The sequence below is a fragment of the Pristis pectinata genome, chromosome 5 (assembly GCF_009764475.1).
Source record: "Pristis pectinata isolate sPriPec2 chromosome 5, sPriPec2.1.pri, whole genome shotgun sequence".
In the NCBI taxonomy this organism is placed as follows: Eukaryota; Metazoa; Chordata; class Chondrichthyes; order Rhinopristiformes; family Pristidae; genus Pristis; species Pristis pectinata.
In genome coordinates, this window is record NC_067409.1 from 60,924,719 (window position 1) to 60,943,205 (window position 18,487).

Sequence of the window (18,487 nt, forward strand, 5' to 3'; positions counted from 1 at the left end):
CCTCAGTGTCCAATGGCAACAGTGTAGCTGGATTCACTGGATGACCATGTTGGATGCCTCAAGAACACCGGACCATTTGGATCACTGAGTAGCCATTACTTGAAGCCCTATTCATTGTCAGTAAGATGTGTACAGAGGACATCGGATATTCAAGACTTGATTGTGCACAATACTGGAAACAGCCATGACTGCCAGATGGGTTGCTTGCACTGCTCACAAACCCCATCATAATGCTACATTATTCAATTTGGCAGATTAATAGCCAACAGGGCACTGTCGGTCTCCATGTTCAAGACTGCCATCGTGAGGCATGTTTCTCATTCTCACATAGAATGAACAGTTTACCTGTGTCAGGGATTCCTAATGCTGGTGCTGTGCATAATGTTGCCTTTAGAGTTTGAAGAATAATTGGAAGTGTTTCAGTGAGAGTCACAGGGTCGTCTGAGCACTTGCTGCCCTTCAATCATTTTTGGGTTTGTGCAACTACAATAGATTCATATACTGAAATTGCACAACCAATCAACAATCTATTGGAGTTACTGGACTGTTGCAGGTGGTTTTACTGTGTCCATATGATCCTCAGTGATTTCCCAGTTACTTTGGGAAAATTCTTTGTCCCAAGTAAATGGCTTCTTCCTGTTGTAATTGTGCCTTGTCCAAACTTGCTTTGTGGCCCTTGGAAGATAAATAATTGAATAAGGAGAGTACATTGCATCTGACACTGCAGATCAGCGTGAACACAATCAGGATATCATCCACATTGATTCAACCATCCTACAATGGTTGGTAAGTCTATCAGATGTTGTCATAGAGCCATGTGGTAGACATTTTAGCTGTTGTGGAACCCTTGTGGCTGCCTTGTCCACAGGTATTTCTGTCCATTGACTGTAAAAGCCAACCACTGTTGATGTTCAGGCACCAAGGGTACAGACCAGAACCCGTTGGCCATGTCAATAACTGTAAACCACTTGTGTGACAGTTTCAGTGCATTAAAAATGGTTGATGGGTCGGCCACTGGAGGGGTTAACTTGCCAATACATTAATTGGCAACCCTGTAATCTACTGTCAGCCTCCAGGTGCCATTCGTTTTCTTAACAGGCCAAACCAGACTGTTTGGACTGTGAGTTTTGACAAGAATCCCTCATTCTGCCAGCTGATTGACAGTGGGTAAAATACCTTCCATAGATGCACATCTGTGAATATTGGTCAGTGGTACTTTGCATTTTTGGGCAATAGTTTTGGTTATACAAGTTAGCTCTGTTATCTAATAAGAATTCAGTACATTTGTTTTTGATTAGTAGTGTAATGTACAGACCATTTGTTTTTTGTTCTATCAGGGTGAGCAAGGGCTGCAGGGATGGAGTTGGTCTTTTTTTTACTTTGAGACTGCGTCAATTACGTCAAAAAGTTGCCTTTAATCAGTAGTCACTTGCTGAAACCTTGCCATCAGGTCAGGGTCTTCTGACATTGGTGAAAAAGATGGTTGAGCCTCTCTATTGATCACCTTGTTTTCTGGCCCAACAACATTTGAGCCCAGTGTCCCATTTTTACCACAATGGTGACATGTTCCTTTAGGGACTTGACCAACAAGTAGTCCTGCCTGTAATACTTGAATTTCCATGCCTCGTTCTATTTGTTTAGCAATATTCACTCACTGGCTATCTGAAACGTTAAGTCCATTCCAACTTGATTTTGTTAACCTGACCATTCTGGTAACATCTGGTTTCAAGCCATCCATAAAGGTTGACTTCAGTGGACCATAACCAGATCTCCCTGTTATCTTCATTTAATGTTGGCACTCCTGAGTGGTTTAACCACACTGTTCTGAAGTTTTCCTTGTATTCAGGGATGTCCTCGGAATTCCTTTGCTTGTAACTGACTACCTTTTCCCCAATCTGTTAGTATTAGTCTGTTCATTCAACCACAGCTTAATGGCATTCCAACCACCTTTTGTCAGTTTTGCTTATCTCCCACATTAGTAACAATTCTACATGTCAACTGTGACTTAATGAGCAGATAATATTGGCCAGAATTTGGATGCCATCACGTGGGTACAGGTTGTATGTATTTTTAATACGCAGAAGTTCAACCCAGGTCTTCAAACTTTTTAAGGTGTGGAACATCTCTTTGGACCATCCATCAATTTTGTCAGATTCAGCAGATTGATGAGAAAACACTTGTCCTTCACATCCATCACCATTCCTGCGCAGCTTCACTTGGTCTTTACAGGAGCCAGTTGAGCTATGGCTGCCAATCCTGTTCTCTCGTCATTGTCATTGTCACTTGAATCACTAGAGGTCACTGTAGTATCAGCCTCATGTCCATTCTGCAATTCCTTTAAGTTTGGATAGAGGCGTTGCCTTGGACATGATTGCCTGATGTAGGTGATGTATTTATTCCAAGGGGGAGGATCAGTGATGGGACCACCCCTCTGAGGACCCTGCTGTACTCCTTTTGTACTGTTCCAGTTTGTCAGAGCTTCATATAGTTCACTTTGATTCCATCACATTTCTGCTTTTGTTTTCTCACTTGTTCAGTTAACACACAGATTTGCTCTTTAGATTTTTTCCATCATACTGATTAGTCATGATATTAATTAGTCATAGTATATACATGGTACTAATTAGTCATAGTTCTCCTTTTCCTTTTCCTTTTTTACTTGTTCAGTTAACACAGATCTGATCTTTGTATTCTTCACAGTCCATATCATGTTGGTTTTGTAACGGAACATGTTCTCTCAATTGTGATACAACTGCTAGCACCCAGCCAGTTTCATCCTTTCCCTCAGGCATTCTCTGGACCTAATCCCATGCCCTTTTAATATCCATCTAGCAGACAGTTTCCATTAGAATTGACATTGTTAGTATATCTCATTCTGATGTCTTCACTAATCTTATCTAAAGAAAGTATTCCGACTGGATAAGAATGCAAACCCTCGGTCATCTGTTCACACAACACTGGAGGTTCAGCTCCCATTTTTACTGTAGGTTTCTTCTCTAATTTGGCCATGGTGTTAATTCTCTTCCAGCTACCTGTAGAGCAATTCATTACTTGTTTACTACCTTAGCCCATATCATTAGATTGTGCAACTGAAATTCACTTCATCAGATTTTAATTAATAGGCTATGCACAGCCAACTAATACGATTTAAGTTCACTTGAAGGGTAGAGTATACCTGGGCTTTAATTTCAATACACTATTTAAAGGAAGTTTAAGAGTGAAGTAAGAACTAGATGCTTCTCTGACAATTAGGAAAGAATGAAGGTGTCGCTTCCTGTTAAATGTGCGCACTGAAACTTTCCATTTTGTCTGAGATTGTCCCATGGCCTTAATCTTCTCAACTATCCTGCTGACTGGGCCAAGTTGTTGAATCTGGAGTTATTGTGCAGGAGGTTCTTTGTAAGTCAAGAATGAGGTGTAAATCTTATGGTTATAGCAGTTTTATTAGACATTCATCAATGTACAGGTCAAGAATTGTCAGCTTGAAACAGCAAATAACACAAAGTAAAAACAGGCAAGTAGCAAAGGACTGAGATCTTGTTTTCACTTATACTGCAAACTATAAGCTGGTTATGTATGGGAGTCTTCTGTGATGGGAACAGTCTGAACAACAAGGACAGTCTTGATTTAGCTTTCAAACCACTTCTTTAGAACAGACTTCTTGGTTTTGCAAAGAACAAGTACTTTTGCTTTTAACCAATATTAAATGTGTTCTCATTTCTCCATTTTAGGTCAAGAAAACCAGCTTGTGGCATTAATTCCTTACAGTGATCAGAGGCTGAGACCCAGACGAACGTAGGTTCTGTTGAAATTTTAAGGAATGGTAGCACATGTATCAATACATGCCAGAGTAGATTTGTGTAGTTCTATCTTGAATTCAAGTGCCATCGTTTAAGAAAAATACTTGTGTTTTGACTTTAAGTAGTTCATATTTATGCTTCTGTCAGTAAAACGCTGATCTATTTTCCAATAAGCTTCCTTGATAATAAGCAAATGAGTCTAAATAACACATCCCATGAGGGGGGTAGAGGGGTCAAGAAACTATTTTCATGTTAATTTTCTCAGTACATTTTCTAGTTGTGAATGAGTTAGTTCTTCTATTCAAATGTTGCCCCATATTGAGTGGCATCCTTGTTTAAATGGTGCATGAAGCCAACATCCTCATCCTGACACTTGTGCATAACTTGCCGTACTATTATCTTGTAAGAGTAATTTGCCTTAAAATCTTTTGGAAATTAAAGAAATGGTTACAGCATTTGGTGCAGAAAATTAAAGCTGATGCTATTAAATGAAATATGGAGGTATCCCCTTGCATTTTCTGTGACGAGATTACATGAGTTAGTGTTGATAACTCCTTAAATTCACCAGAAGTGCAAATGAAGATTTCTTTGAGATTTATATTGCCAATAATAGTAATTCTACAATTATCAACATTTGGAATAATTATTTGTCTAATGATCTTATTCAACAACTTTGTTGCATTTTCAATGATAACATGGCACTTCCAGTAAGTAAGCATTTGTACTCCTGTTGCAGATTTTCAAGATAATTCTCTAGACTGTTTAAATTTTTTTTATGGTTCACTTTTGGTCCTAAACATTGTTATCCTCCAAGAACAATAAATCAGTTAACTAAAATGATCAATTTTAGAACATCACACAAATCTGATGGTGAAATGTGAAATATCTTTCCTTAACAGACACTTACCAGACTAACTACATTTCTTGTATTTTGTGTAACCTTCACCTTTTTTTTGGAGGGGGAGCTCAGTAATGGTTCAGTGTTTTGCTGGTTGAATAGATAATGGTGGGGAAAAAGTAAGGTTACTGAAAACACCAATGAGCTACATTTTGGAGAGCCTAGTTGAAGGAGGAGAAAGTGATCGCAAGGCACAAGATTTTAAAGAATATTTGATGTGATACAAGACATCTAAAGGCTCTTATTGGGCAGTCCCTCGTTTGTTTCCACTCTGGTTTTTTGGCTGTATTGGTCACCTCTGAACCCAATGTGAGAACCAAAGACTCTTCAATAAATAGGTAGAAGATGCCTGATGGGAGTGGCACATGGGTTGTTTGCGAGTGGTGTCCTTCTGCACTTTGTGCAGGGCTTCTGTGTGCTCCCTATGCTTGGGACTTCACGTTTTCAATATCATTGTGAATGCTCTTTGTCCACTTTGAATGATCATAGACCAGGAACTCCCAAGAGTTTCTTTGGTATTACTCCCAAGAGTCATTGGGGATGTAGCATTATACCTCCAAGGAGGCTCTGAGCATACCCTTGAATCTTTTCCTCTATCTACCTGGTGATCACTTGCCATGACAGCTTGGAATAGAATGAAGGCGCACTCTCATTAATTGTTAAGGGTGTGTGGGAACATTATGATTAGTCATAATAATGAATAATATGTCAATGTATTGAGAAGAAATGGGATAGCCACAAAGATGGATGAAAATTAAACTACATCTGTTAAGTAAATTGCCATTCTATCCAATAATGCTTATCCCTTTCATAATGAATCATTTTGCTTAGCTGTGCAGTATTTCTTTGTTTCACCTTTCAATGAGTACCTTTGAGTTTCTAGCATGTTTCGTGTGGCACTTTGGAAACATTGGTACAACTAACTTGTAGTCTCTGGATTTGGCCCAATTGCCCATCTTGTGACTGGGTGTCACACTATAATGGTTCCTGCACTGTTTCAGATTTGTTTTGTTTTGCAGGACGTTGCCCTGGATGGTTGGATTGTTTGTGTTGCTATAGCTACTTTTTGAGATACTGATTTAGAAGTGAGCTTGACTAACTGAAGTTTAGTGGTGCCTGGATTCTCCATGGCAATTGTTTGAGGGTCTTTGGATAATTGCAATTCCATTGTTTGGGCATTTAGAAACAGCATTTCTTCCTTTTGGCATGCTGGCCTTCTATGGCTTCTGGGTCTTGATGTTCTTCTGATTAATTCGTTCACTGGAACGATGATGAGAGGAAGTAATAATGGAGTTGAAGGCTTTAATGAAGTCAAACAAGGCCATGTATAATGGCTAGTGCTATCCCCCTGCCTTTTTCTTGGGGTTTCTGTGCAGTGAAGATTGGAATCCACAGTGTGATTTGGGAAGCAGCTCTTTGGCATTGAGTGGAGGTAGTTGTGGAGCAATGACTTTCCCTGTTGCAGACCGTGGGGGAGCCCCCTAAAAGGTGCTCATGACAATGAAGTCCTTGGATCCACTATATATCTCCATGTTCCTAGATGTGGACAATTGTGATTAAGGCTTTTAAGTGCTGAGTTTTGGAAGCCTTTCTCAATCAGTCAGAAGGATTGAAACACCTACAGGTTCAGCTGCCTGCAAAAATTTGTCTCTGTATTATATTTGCTCTATAATGACATGGAAGCCACAATACTGATCAATCTCAGTGAAGGCGGGTGTCAAGCAGGCCGCACAATTGCCCAACACTTCTCATCCTTCCTCATTGCAATGCTGTGCTTCATCTTTAACAAACTTACAGTGGGAGTGGGACCAAGGTGTGGAACTAATCTTCAGAGCTAATGAAGGAAACTGACCAACCTACTGTGACTACACTACAGGACCAAGGTCATCCAAACATCAGTAGTTGAGATGCTGTGTGCAAATAGTGAATGCGTTTCCACGTATTTAGAGGCCAAGCTCCAAGATATCACCAGCTTATTCACTAAAGTGCACAGAGGATGGCCTCTACAACACCACCTACCAACCTGCCCCACACTGCCCTCTGGTAATGGTTCACCACAAGACCTAGAAAATGTGAACTATTTCCCATTATCTCAGGTGTTACTTCCCAGTGAAGCCAGGTATTGATAAAGTTCGCCACAAACTTTGTGCTGGCACAGCCTCCGGCCATTCAAGGGTAAAGGTATTTGAGGATCAAGAATCGGCACAAAATGTAGGGATCACTGCTGCCCAGTAGACCATGCCCTCATGCTTCTGAGATCTGAAATACCTAGCAGCATCTTAGTAGCATTTTTCCAGTACTAATGCTAACTCTACAGAATTCTCAGTTCAATGGAAGGATAAGCAAACAAATGTCCTCTCCAAGGCCAAAATCTCCAGGATTGAGGCCCTGGTTACTTCATTGGGCAGGCCATGATAGTCACATGCCTTGTACCAGAGTCCTGAAATGGATCACTGCACTGAGCTCTGTCATAGGAAAAGATTAGTAGGTGGTAGAAAGATTTTCAAGGAGGTGATTAAAGCTTCCTTGTAGTGCAACATCTCCAACTCCCAGAATACCTCTGGCTCCTAATTGCTCAAAGTGGCACAGCAGCATTTGGAATTATATTGAGGGCTTCCTAAGGCTGTATATCAGATTTGTCTTGAGTAGGCTACAAAAACAAAATGCACTGTTCATTTGTCTGGTCAGCCATCACCTACCCCATTTACGGAGGAGTACATGGCTCCCTTGTTGGGCAGACTGTTTATGGATCACATCTGTAGTTGGTGCTACGTCTATCATCAGTTAGATCGATGATGGAGATGCTGCTGATACAGCTAGGAATTATGTTAATTGAAAAGCAGTTTTCTCGATATTTACAGTGATACTTGATGTGCTTTCATTTTGCTACCATCAATGTAGATTGTCTCTTGGATGTTTTTCTAAGAGTTTGGCTGATATCTGAATCTTAAGTAATATGGATTACAACAGTGCAGTGGGATAAACAGCTTGGGTTTTGAGGCCTTCTCATTTTCTAGCTAATTTCTTGTAACATTTGGTGGGTAAAATTGAGGTTTTTTTTTAAATGCTATCTACTTTGCAACCTTTGTCACTGAGAAGTTGCTGGATTTTTTTGATTTAGTGGGACAAACAGTTTGCATTTTCTGCTGATTTGGAGAAACTTAATTACAATTGGATTTGGTTAACAAGCTACCATTGGCTTTAGAATTTTGCTGATTTTGATGCATCTCCTGTGGAGTTGTATCTGCCAGGTCAGATAAGGTCACCACTTTTTTGGTTATCTTTTGTGTTGACTATGTTTCTGTTTTTACTTTCATATTTTCTCTTTGCTCCCCTTCTCGCACTGTTAGCTGTTTTTAGATGGTGAGTAGCTTGGCCTAGTCCAGTAGCAATAGCCCCCATCAGAAAGTACAGGCTGAATTTGGGGTTATATAGGGAAATGTACTCAACAGCTTGCTTCTGTTTACCTTTTTTAATTCCTCTTGCATACCCTACCACTTCACTCTCTCTCTTCTTCCCCCCCCCCCCCCCTTTTTATTTCTTATAGCTCTGATTTTGCAGCTCATTTTTTTATGCTTCACAATTATTTGATGGAAAATTGCTAAGTTTTTAGAACTCGCTATAAGATTGAAAGTTAACCCACTGGTACCTTTGACTCAACAGCACTGAAGAATCAGGCAAACTAGAAAGATTTCACCCACTATTTTCTTTTTGGGAGATAAAAGCAGGCTCCGCTCAATTACCACTCTTGGCCAAAATGTTCTGTTAAATTTTTGGGACTGATTGAGGCCATCAGGTAATGCCTTGAATTTATAAACAAGTGTAAATATCACCTTTATGGTTTGAATTGTTTTCCTTTTATCTTTTGGAGAAATTGGACATTTTTGTTTTGAAAGGTAATGAAATAGGTTGCGGTGGGGGAGACACTAAGCAGGTTGTGGGATTTGGTGGCAGATTGCAAATTCCAAAACTGTTTCCAATGAAATTTAAATTTAATAAATAGTCAAAGATGGTTGCATGGAGAAGGGAATGTGGTTTGGGAGAAACCCAATCAACAGTTGAGTACTGGCTAAGACTACTAAAATGTATGCTGCCATCGTTTCAACAAAGTCATCAGCTTGTTAAGCTTTCACATGATGTGATTCAGTTACTGATGAACACCCTATGCTGTTCTCTTAATATTTAAATTATTGGCTTTTTTTTTAGGAAGTTGTACGTGACCTCATCTGTGATACTTTGTTTGCTGCTTTCTGGACTGGCAGTATTTTTTCTGTTTCCACGATCTATTGATGTGAGTTATGTTGGTGTAAAATCAATTTACGTCAGTTACGACCAAGGCAATCGGGTAGTATATCTCAACATCACGGTGAGTAGTTTACCTCAACGTTGCAGTAAACCCTGAACCATTAAATTGATTAATTAAAACATTAATTTATTCTTAAGAGGTATTTTTGTGAAATTAATAAAGGTGGTTTTTCATTTAACTAATTTTCTTGACTCATCCAAACAATTTCAAGAAAATAACCTCTTATTGATGGCACTTGAATTTGTCTATTTCCCTTTTTGAATAATTTTTATGAAGATGTTTGTACGGTTTCTGCCCTATTACCTCCTGAGCTCTTCATTGTAGGCAAGATGCTCAGTATACTGATAACAGATTATGTAGTCTTTCTCAATTTGCTTATATGTAATTGTTGATTTTAACACTGAACAAGTTGAAATGGAATCTGTTTCCTTTTTGTATTGTATTTATTTTAAGAACTAGCTGATTGCAATGATTCCATTCTCTTGATCTTGCTCTTTGACATGGGTTGGTAAGATTCTGGTACCTTGAAGTACTAGAGTTTTCCCTTTAATGTTCAGGGTTAAGTTTTTATTATCTATGCCATGGTCAAAGATTTACCAACTGACAACTCGTGATCTAACTTTCTTGCCTGGTGTTTGATTTAAGTTGTTTGTGATTTATCAGTAAATGTTAGAATTGGAAATGTTTCCTGATTGCTCAGTGTTATCCTAATGATTCAGTGCATGTGTGTATATGCTTGGATATTGCCCTGTCTGCATGTGCTGATGGGTGACAATAACCTTCTGTGCCATAGAGGGCAGTCTGGCAATTAAATCTAGCCATATTTAATAGCATTAACCTTACTGATTTTCACCCCACCATTAAGATTATGAGGGTCACCACTAACCTGCAGCAAATGATCTGCAACTTCTCAAAGTTTTTCAAATACTCATAAAGAACACATTAAGAATGTGATGGAATACTCCCTTCCAGTGCTCAAAGCCCAGATTCCATCCAACATTTAATCTTTGTTCTGGTAGCCTGAATTCATTTGCTCCTTTCATCACTGGTCCCAGTTTGCCACCTAGGAAAACAGGTGCACTGCAGCAACTTGCCAAAGTTGCTTTGACGGAACCTCCTAAATCCATAATGTTTACTGTCTCAGAATCAAGACTGTAACATCAAATAAGCAGTTTGATAACTTACGGATTTTTTTCTCTTTTGTTCTCTCTAGCATTGCATTGTGTCCCATTGCAGTCTTTTATTGTTGCAAGGTTTTACAGTTTGTTTACTGTATGAACATTGGCTGTTCTCATTGTTATAAGTAATGTAATCTGAGGTTACTAAAGGATTCTTGCACAACTTTCATTTGTATGATGCCTTTAGACGTGTAGATTTTTTAAAATTCCAAGGCAGATCATGACATTACCAAGCAAAACTTGCCAGTGAGCCACAGGGTAATATTGGGACAGGGACTAACATTTTGTCTGAGGGAGGTTTTGAGGAACATCTTGGAGGAATGAGGCAGGAGGTTTTGGGAATGAATTTGAGTTTGAAGCTGGTAAAGGTTACAAACTTGTGGGGATTGGGGGGGGGTGGCGGAAGAGGAATAGAACTTTAGTAAATATGCTAAGTAAAGTTTCATAATAGTCAGGGGAAGGAGCCCATTTTGCTAATGGTATGAATATGTCATTATAAGCATATTACAAGATCAGATGTTACATGGAGGTTGCAAACTATAATTTGAATTCCATTCTCAATGAGAGATTAGCCAATGCTACGGAATAGAGTTGTTGACAAGGAGTGAAGGCAATGTCTTTGATTTATAGTTGAAGGAAGTTTCTTCAATTTCAAATTGGAAATGCAGTCTGACAACTTGGAATATTCAGGAAACTGTACTGACAGGAGACAAGCACGTTGTAAACCTGGAGAAGCTTGTGTTGTGTTTTCTATATTGCAGAAATAAGGCATATAGATGAGAAATGAGATGCTAAGAATAATCCTTTTGTAGACCTCCAGAGGTAACAGTGCTATGGCAGGAATGAAACCCATTATAAGTGGTTAACTAGGTTTGGATAGATCAGAATGGAACCAGGTGACAGTATTTCCACCTGGCTGAATGATGGGGTAACACTGAAAGGGAATGAATGGTATGTTCACTGTCAATAGACGTAAAGGATAAGTTCCTTTTGGCAGTTGCATTTGTGATGTTGAGGATGGTTTTGGGGGTAAATTCCTTTAGAAGGAATTGGTAGCTCTGGGGTGAAGATGTGGCAATGTGTAATGGTCTGGAGGTGGAAAATTGGGATGGATTTGGGAGGAAGTGGCACTTTTGAACTGTTTTGTTTTGGAAATATGGCATACTTCACAAAAGCAGTGACTGAGGCTTTTATAGTGAGTTGGGTCATACCCAAGCAGATGATATTGGTGAGGGAAGGGGACTCTGTAATATATGATGGAACTTCAGCACTTCAGATTGTTGAATTGTTGCATATTATTTTTAATTGTCTTACTCTTTCCTGTTCTCCCCTCTGCCTTCTGAATACAATGAATGAAAACTCTACAATTAGTGCCTCCTAATTAGTGTATGAGAGATCAAAGCTGAAATGTTAGTTGAAATCTTAGTTTTCTGCTACTAAGTATGTGTGTGTCTGTGTGTGTATATATAAAAAAAATCTATTCCATTACAAATATTTTTGTCTAACTCTGTAAGGAAATTACTTTTCATTCTGAACATTGTTGTATTCTTTGCAGAGCACATTAAATATCACTAATAACAACCTCTACTCAGTCAGTGTGGCAAATATTAGTGCTCAAGTACAGTTTTCCAAAACAGTTATTGGGAAATCACGGATAAGCAACATTACAAAAATTGGACCACTGGATATGAAGCAGGTAATTGTTAGTACTGAATGGGCTCTTTCAGCTTTTAGCAGTTTATTTAACTTTTTTCTTTTTTGGGTGGGGGGAGAAGCTGTTGGTGGGTAGAATTGTTATCATTTGTCTAAATGTATTGGGAGTTTATGGTTTAAGTTATCTTCATTTGTGTTCATGGATTAACAACATTACTGAGGTGAGATCTGATTTGCACTATTTTACTTCTGTTACCTAAAGTAATTTAACCTTTAAGATTTAAGGTATGGTAGAATTTGTTTTTTTTAGGATATAAGCTTTTTACTGGATCTTGTGTTTTAGTAAGCATGCATTGTACATGTTTTTTTTTTGCAGCTTGACTACTCTGTTCATACTGTAATAGGAGATCAAATGAGCTACATGTAGTAAGTAACACGATCATCAATTTGTTTAGTCAACTTCATAAATGTTTACATAATTTGACATCAGATTCTGATCAAACTGAAATGTTTATGATCTGAGTACTGTATAATTAAAACTAATACAGGTTAAGTCCTTATAAAATTGTTATTATTAAAATTTACTTATTAAATCACATTCGTCTACAACATGCTAAAGGGTTAAAGTGTGGAATGTGGTTAGTCTTTCTGGTTCTTGACTTGCAGGATAGTGGAGTTAATTGTTCTAAGCACTTTGTTTCAATGTACCTGGCAATCCATCACTTGTTATATTTATGCATGAAGAATAGTTTCCTGACATCGCAAATGTAAGTTTTAGACATAGTAAAACTGAAGTGAGTTGACCAACCAACAACATGAATTTGCATTCATCAATTGATGAATCCATGTTCATCAACTGAAATAGAATATTCTGGAAGCATTTGTCAAACTCTAAGTTCTCAAGTTTATGTTGAAGAACTGATTTTGTACAGGGTTATAGTTCAGAGATTGTCAGGAATGCTCCAAATTATATCCAGTTTGTTGGCCATAAAGAAAAAATCCAATGACAGTTGTACCCTCCAATCCAAATGAATTTTGTATGCTATAGAAAATGAACTCCTCTGTTCCATCGATAGAACACAATAAACATGATCCTGGCCTTGGCCGAAAGCTGATCCAATTCAGGCAAATGGAGTTTGTACTAAATAGGGAGTGCAGTTAGAAAGCAAACACTTTTTTGTTGCAATTTATAATGTGTTATTCTGAAAATTTTAGCTGAAAATAGCTGTTTTATCATTGTTTTACAGTGACTACTGCACACTGACGTCAATCAAAGTACATAATATTGTGATTTTGATGCAGTAAGTAAAAAAAAAAGTGGATTAGCATATGCTTGCACTATATTTTGAGTATAAAAAGAATTAATTGTCTTGGGTTTAATTACACATCATAATCTGAGGAAATAGAGATGATACACTTTGTCTATAGGAATTGAAGAACTTCCAATTAAATATCCACTTTTCGGGATCTTGAAGTACTCAAGAAATAACATGTTGGCATAGTTGTGATATAGGCAAAGGTGGTACAAGTTGTGATCACTAAGTCCTTGAATACTAGTGGGATAAAAGGGCAAAATGTGTCTGATTTTTGGTTGCAGGATAAATATTATGCAGAATACCAGATGGATGTTCACATAGTGTCATATAATCTACCAAAAGACTGCATCTCTGAAAATGCAGCATTTGCTTCCTACTAAGTCCAAATGTGAGACTTGTACATGCTGAAATTTCAGATTGGGATTGAGCCTAGGCTATTGTACTACCAATTAAGATGGTGCTAACCTTGAAGGGGTAAACCAGATGTAGCAATTTGGCTTTTGATTGAGTTGGCAGAAACCAAACTTATTAATTTATTTCTGTTTGACACCAGCAGAAATAGTCAAGGTAGCTCCTGCGATTAGTAGATCAAGTACTAAATGGTTCTTCCAAGATGTAGTTTCATACTATGCCAAAGCAGCACATTCTGCTTATTGTCAAAGATGTGGCCATGAGAACTTGCAAGGGCTTAAGCCATGCCTGTCTCTTTGTGGGATGCATGGAATGGTCTTCACTCCTACTCAAGCCCTTTCCCTGATTTACTTTTTATAATACTGACTGTATTGGTGCTGCTGCTTCCAGCCATACAGAACTCGTAACATTTACCTTTTCTAATTTCTACGCTGCTCTTACTTTCACATATTCCGTATCTGACACTTGTCCCACTGTTTTTATCGAAGGGGATGGTTAGCAACCAATATCCATTACAAGCCCACAACTGCCTTGACTACTAAACTTGCCAGCCTGCTTCATGCATGGATTCCATTTCATTCTTCCAATTTATCCAACTCCATCTTATCTGTTCTAATCAGATTTTCCACACCAGTGCATCTGAAGTTTTTTTTAACTGTGACTTCCCTTCCACCCCATTTGACAGTGCTTTCAACTGTCTGCCCTAGCTTCTGTACTCCTACTCCCACACTCCTCCCACTCCTTTCTCAGCATAGTGCTTTTCCTTGTCTTTGCCTTCCTCCCCAGTCTCCATATTTAATTGCTAATCCTCTCTCATTTGTCACCTTCAACAATGACCCATCACCAGACACTTTCTCCCCTTCCCCTTGGTATTCCAAAGTGACTATTCCTTTCCTAGCTCCCTGATTCATTCTTTCTTTTCATCAACCACTCCCCTGCTCTTCACACATTCTGTATCCCCCCTCAATTGCATAGCAACACCTGCCCCTTTCACTTGTTACTTTCCATGATCCAAGTACTCTGTCAGATTCCTTTCAAATAAAGCAGCAATTCACTTGCATTCAATTGATTGCATTGCATTCACTGCTCAAAATATGATTGACTCTGCATTAGAGAAACTAAATACATTGTGGGTGACCAGCTTGTAGAAAACCCACAATCAATTTGCAAGTGTAGCCCCGAGCTTCCTATCACTTTAATTCTCCATCCACTCCCACTCTGATCTCTGAGCTCCTACACTGTTTCAACAGTATAAGTTCGAAGAATAGCACCTCCATCTTCCAGGCACATTACAGCTCTCGGCACTCTCTATTCAGTAACTTCAAATAATGAGTCTTTGCTGTTTGTCAGAACTAACCTGTTCCTTTTGTAGGCTCATCCACCTCTAATATTAAATTGATTTTTTCCCCACTTTCCATGTGTACTGTCTGTTCTGCTGAGTATTACTGGCAGCTAATGTGCTTTGCATCTCAACATTTTACTTCTGTACTGTCATCCATCACCCACTATTTGCACTCCTGTGACTAACAAGCATTCATCACCACCTGTTAGCACCAGCAGCATTTATGGCACCTGGACAATTTTGGTTTCTGACATATTACAAACAGAATAGCTTATTCTCTCAAGTTCTATTGCAACACTCTCTTGCATTGTAACTTTTCCATTTCTGATAAAAATCTAAAATGTTAGTTTTTCTCTCTATAAATGCTTAATCTGCTAGGTATCTCCAGAACTTCGTTTTTATTTCAGTTAGTTTATATTGCATGTGTTTTTGTGGCTCTCAATTTTGTTTTTCGTTGTTCATCAGTAGTTAATTTGCAGTAAAGAAATGTGGGTAATAAAACATATTTGCTCTAAGAGGTGGATCCAGCTTGGAAATGAAAATTTAATTCATAAAACAATATATTTATTCCTTTCAGAGCAACTGTTACTACATCCTATTTTGGACACACAGAGCAAGTTTCACTTGAAAGATATCAATATGTGGATTGTGGGAGGAACACGACTTATCATTATAAAAGATCAGAAAATCTCAACCTTGTTCAGTCACATAAATTGCCATGTCTGTATGCCTAGAATACAAAACTTTGCAGTAAGCTACATAGTAATACAAATATTGGGTATGCAAGATGTTCAAAATTGTGTGAAATGAAGTTAATTGTAATTGAAAGTGACTAATGTAACTACAAATGGGTCATGTTGTGCCAGTGGATGTGAGTAGGTTAAAGGGAAAGTTAGTTATGTTTGAAACTTTTTGCTTTTCTGTACTGATCCTTGCTGAATTAATTTCTATCATTCATACACTAAAAATTTTCATTAAAGATTGACTTCAGTGTAAATAGTGGAGTACCAACTGTTCTACTTTTAATTCTAATTGAAATTATCTTTTAAACGTATTGTGGAGGTAGACACTTTGCTATTGACAATGTGATTTACCTTCCATGTAGTAATTAACAAAAACCTTGTTTGGGTCACAGATTTTTCTGATTTAGTCATTTCAAATTGTATTATTCATTCCAATCCTCACCTAATATTTAGGACACTGGACAAATCAGTAGTTGTAAAAGTTGCTTTTATTGGGTAGAATCGTACACCAATTGCTATTTCATTTGAGCCTCAATGTCCACTTTTGTTTACAACACAATGCATAGTTCTGTTTAAATTACAGACAGAAGAATTCAATGTTGAAAGGTCAACTGGAATGACTCTTGTAATTTTTTTAAACATTCCCTTTTTTGCGATTTAATTTCTGATAATGTAGTGAAGGCATATTTGTTGCATTGAAGCAAATTCCAGAATACGAAGGTCCTAGTTGTACAAATAACATTCACTATTCTAAATACAGTAAGCAATTTCCAGTTATTTATCAGCAACCATGCACTTTAATTACTGTCAACTCATAACAGCAGGGAGTACAGAAGTTTAGCAGTTACCTGTGGTACATCTGATAATGTTAGTAAGTTATTGATGCTGTGACTCTAAAATCAGCCATCTTAATGATGATGAACTTGGTTTACTTTAGAGTGATGATGAAGTGTGCAGGGTTAAGTTTATTGTCTTTTTGCTGCATTAAGCTATCTAGCCAGCTGTCTCCTTTAAATCCTAGTTTGGGCATTTAAAAAAATTTTTTTTGAGGCAAAAGTAATTTTTAACTTTTGAGAAATGGATAAACTGACTATCAAGGGATTAAATGCTCATTTTGTCCCAACTTTTTTGCATCTGGGTTGTCAACTTTAATAGCTGAAAACTGAGATGGCTGCCATGTAACCACTGATATATTGCTGATATTCTAAAAATTGAAAATTATGTTCATAGTGTATTGCTAGATTGCATTGTTAAGAATCACCCCAATCTTTTCATTGGTAACTATTGTGAATTTTGACAAAAAATTGCTTGTAGCTTTCTGTATGTTGAAAAGAAATCCATCAGACTTCATTATTGTTACCAGATCTCTGGATTAGAGAAATCTCAACTTGTAATATGGAAAATGCTTAACTGTATTAATTGAAATATTCTTAAATTACTATAGATTAATATTCATTGGGTTTGTAATATAATGACTTGCACATTTATTGCACTTTCTGCTCTCACTGATTCTTTACACAGTTTTCTTATTGTAATTTTCAATATTACATGCAGGTGGCCTCCATTTTCCCAGTGTCAATATCTGAAAAGCCTACTCTTTGACAATGTTTATGCAGATATAAAATTTGAATTTTGCAATCAAGACTTATTTAAGATTTCAGAATTTAGAAAAGGATATTTTGCATCCATTGTTCCAAATAAAATGGTTTTTAAAGACTGATTCACAGCCTGAATTGCTACTAGATTTTAAGGCTTCCACTGCATACACTTAATATTGACGCTTGGATCTTATTACACCTAAATTATATCAGCTTTTAGTATAGATTTGTGGTATTTATTTTTCCTAAACTTCCTACCAACTTAACTACGTGAAGGCCTAATGGACTTTGCAATTTGTAGCATTTCTACAGTCTCTGGACTTTTATCCTATTCTAATGTTATAAAATACATATGGGCAAACTTTAATGCAGTATTCTCAGCAATGAAAATAATTTAAGGCATTCTAATAAGAACAATTTTGCAGTATTACAGTTGCAAGCTAGAATGAACCTTGCATTTCCATTGCAAGGATCTCTCATTTTCTCCCTCTCCCCTCTGCTTCCAAACTAAGCACAAACATGAATTTTGCCACTCATGACAATGTTGTGAATGTGTATAGTCATATGACAGGTGTACATTTACTGAATTTTAAAAGCATACACTTTTGTCTAAAACTCATGCTCCTAATAGGATATTAGATGTACACTACCTATAAAGTAAGATGTTTTACTTCAGTACACTAATTTGATTAAGCTATTTTAACATGCTGCTGAGTTTCCACTGTCAACCAAAAATAATATTAGTCTTAATATTATTGCTTTGTATAGGCTTGTTTTTCACCTTTTCCAAAAGCTGTTTTCTGATTCAACAGTCTATTTGAGTATATGAACATGCCTTCACTGTTGCATTTCATCACAAATGTGAGTACATTTTCATGTTAATTTGAAATGATGTCCAGTTGCTAGTTAACAAAGTGGAATTGGTTTATTATTGTCGCTTCTACTGTGGTAGAGTGAAAAACGTCTTGCATATGTTCATACAGATCATTACACAATGCATTGAGGTATTACAAGGTAAAACAATACAAAATGCTGAGTAAACTGTCACAGCTACAAAGCAAGTGAAGTGCAGGTAGACAAGGTGCAAGGTCATAATGAGGTAGATTGTGAGGTCAAATGTCTATCTTATACTAGGGAACTATTCAATGGTCTTATAACAGCAGGATAGAAGTTGTCTTTGAGCCTGGTGGTACGTGCTTTCAGGCTTTTAAAATAGAACGTAGAACATTACAGCATGGTACA

The 18,487-nt window shown here is 37.5% G+C and overlaps 1 protein-coding gene across 4 annotated transcripts in view; it reads left to right on the forward strand.

The window, feature by feature from the left end:
* tmem106ba (transmembrane protein 106Ba) overlaps window positions 1-17,367 on the forward strand; it is a 31,222-nt gene extending 13,855 nt beyond the window's left edge. For all 4 annotated transcript variants that reach the window (XM_052016134.1, XM_052016135.1, XM_052016132.1 and 1 more), the window contains exons 3-8: window positions 3,732-3,795; window positions 8,905-9,064; window positions 11,738-11,878; window positions 12,212-12,261; window positions 13,083-13,136; window positions 15,482-17,367. In XM_052016134.1, the coding sequence (XP_051872094.1) occupies window positions 3,732-3,795; window positions 8,905-9,064; window positions 11,738-11,878; window positions 12,212-12,261; window positions 13,083-13,136; window positions 15,482-15,638 (626 nt within the window). In that variant the 3' untranslated portion in view covers window positions 15,639-17,367. The remainder of the gene's footprint in view (window positions 1-3,731; window positions 3,796-8,904; window positions 9,065-11,737; window positions 11,879-12,211; window positions 12,262-13,082; window positions 13,137-15,481) is intronic.
* Window positions 17,368-18,487: the final 1,120 nt, after the last annotated feature.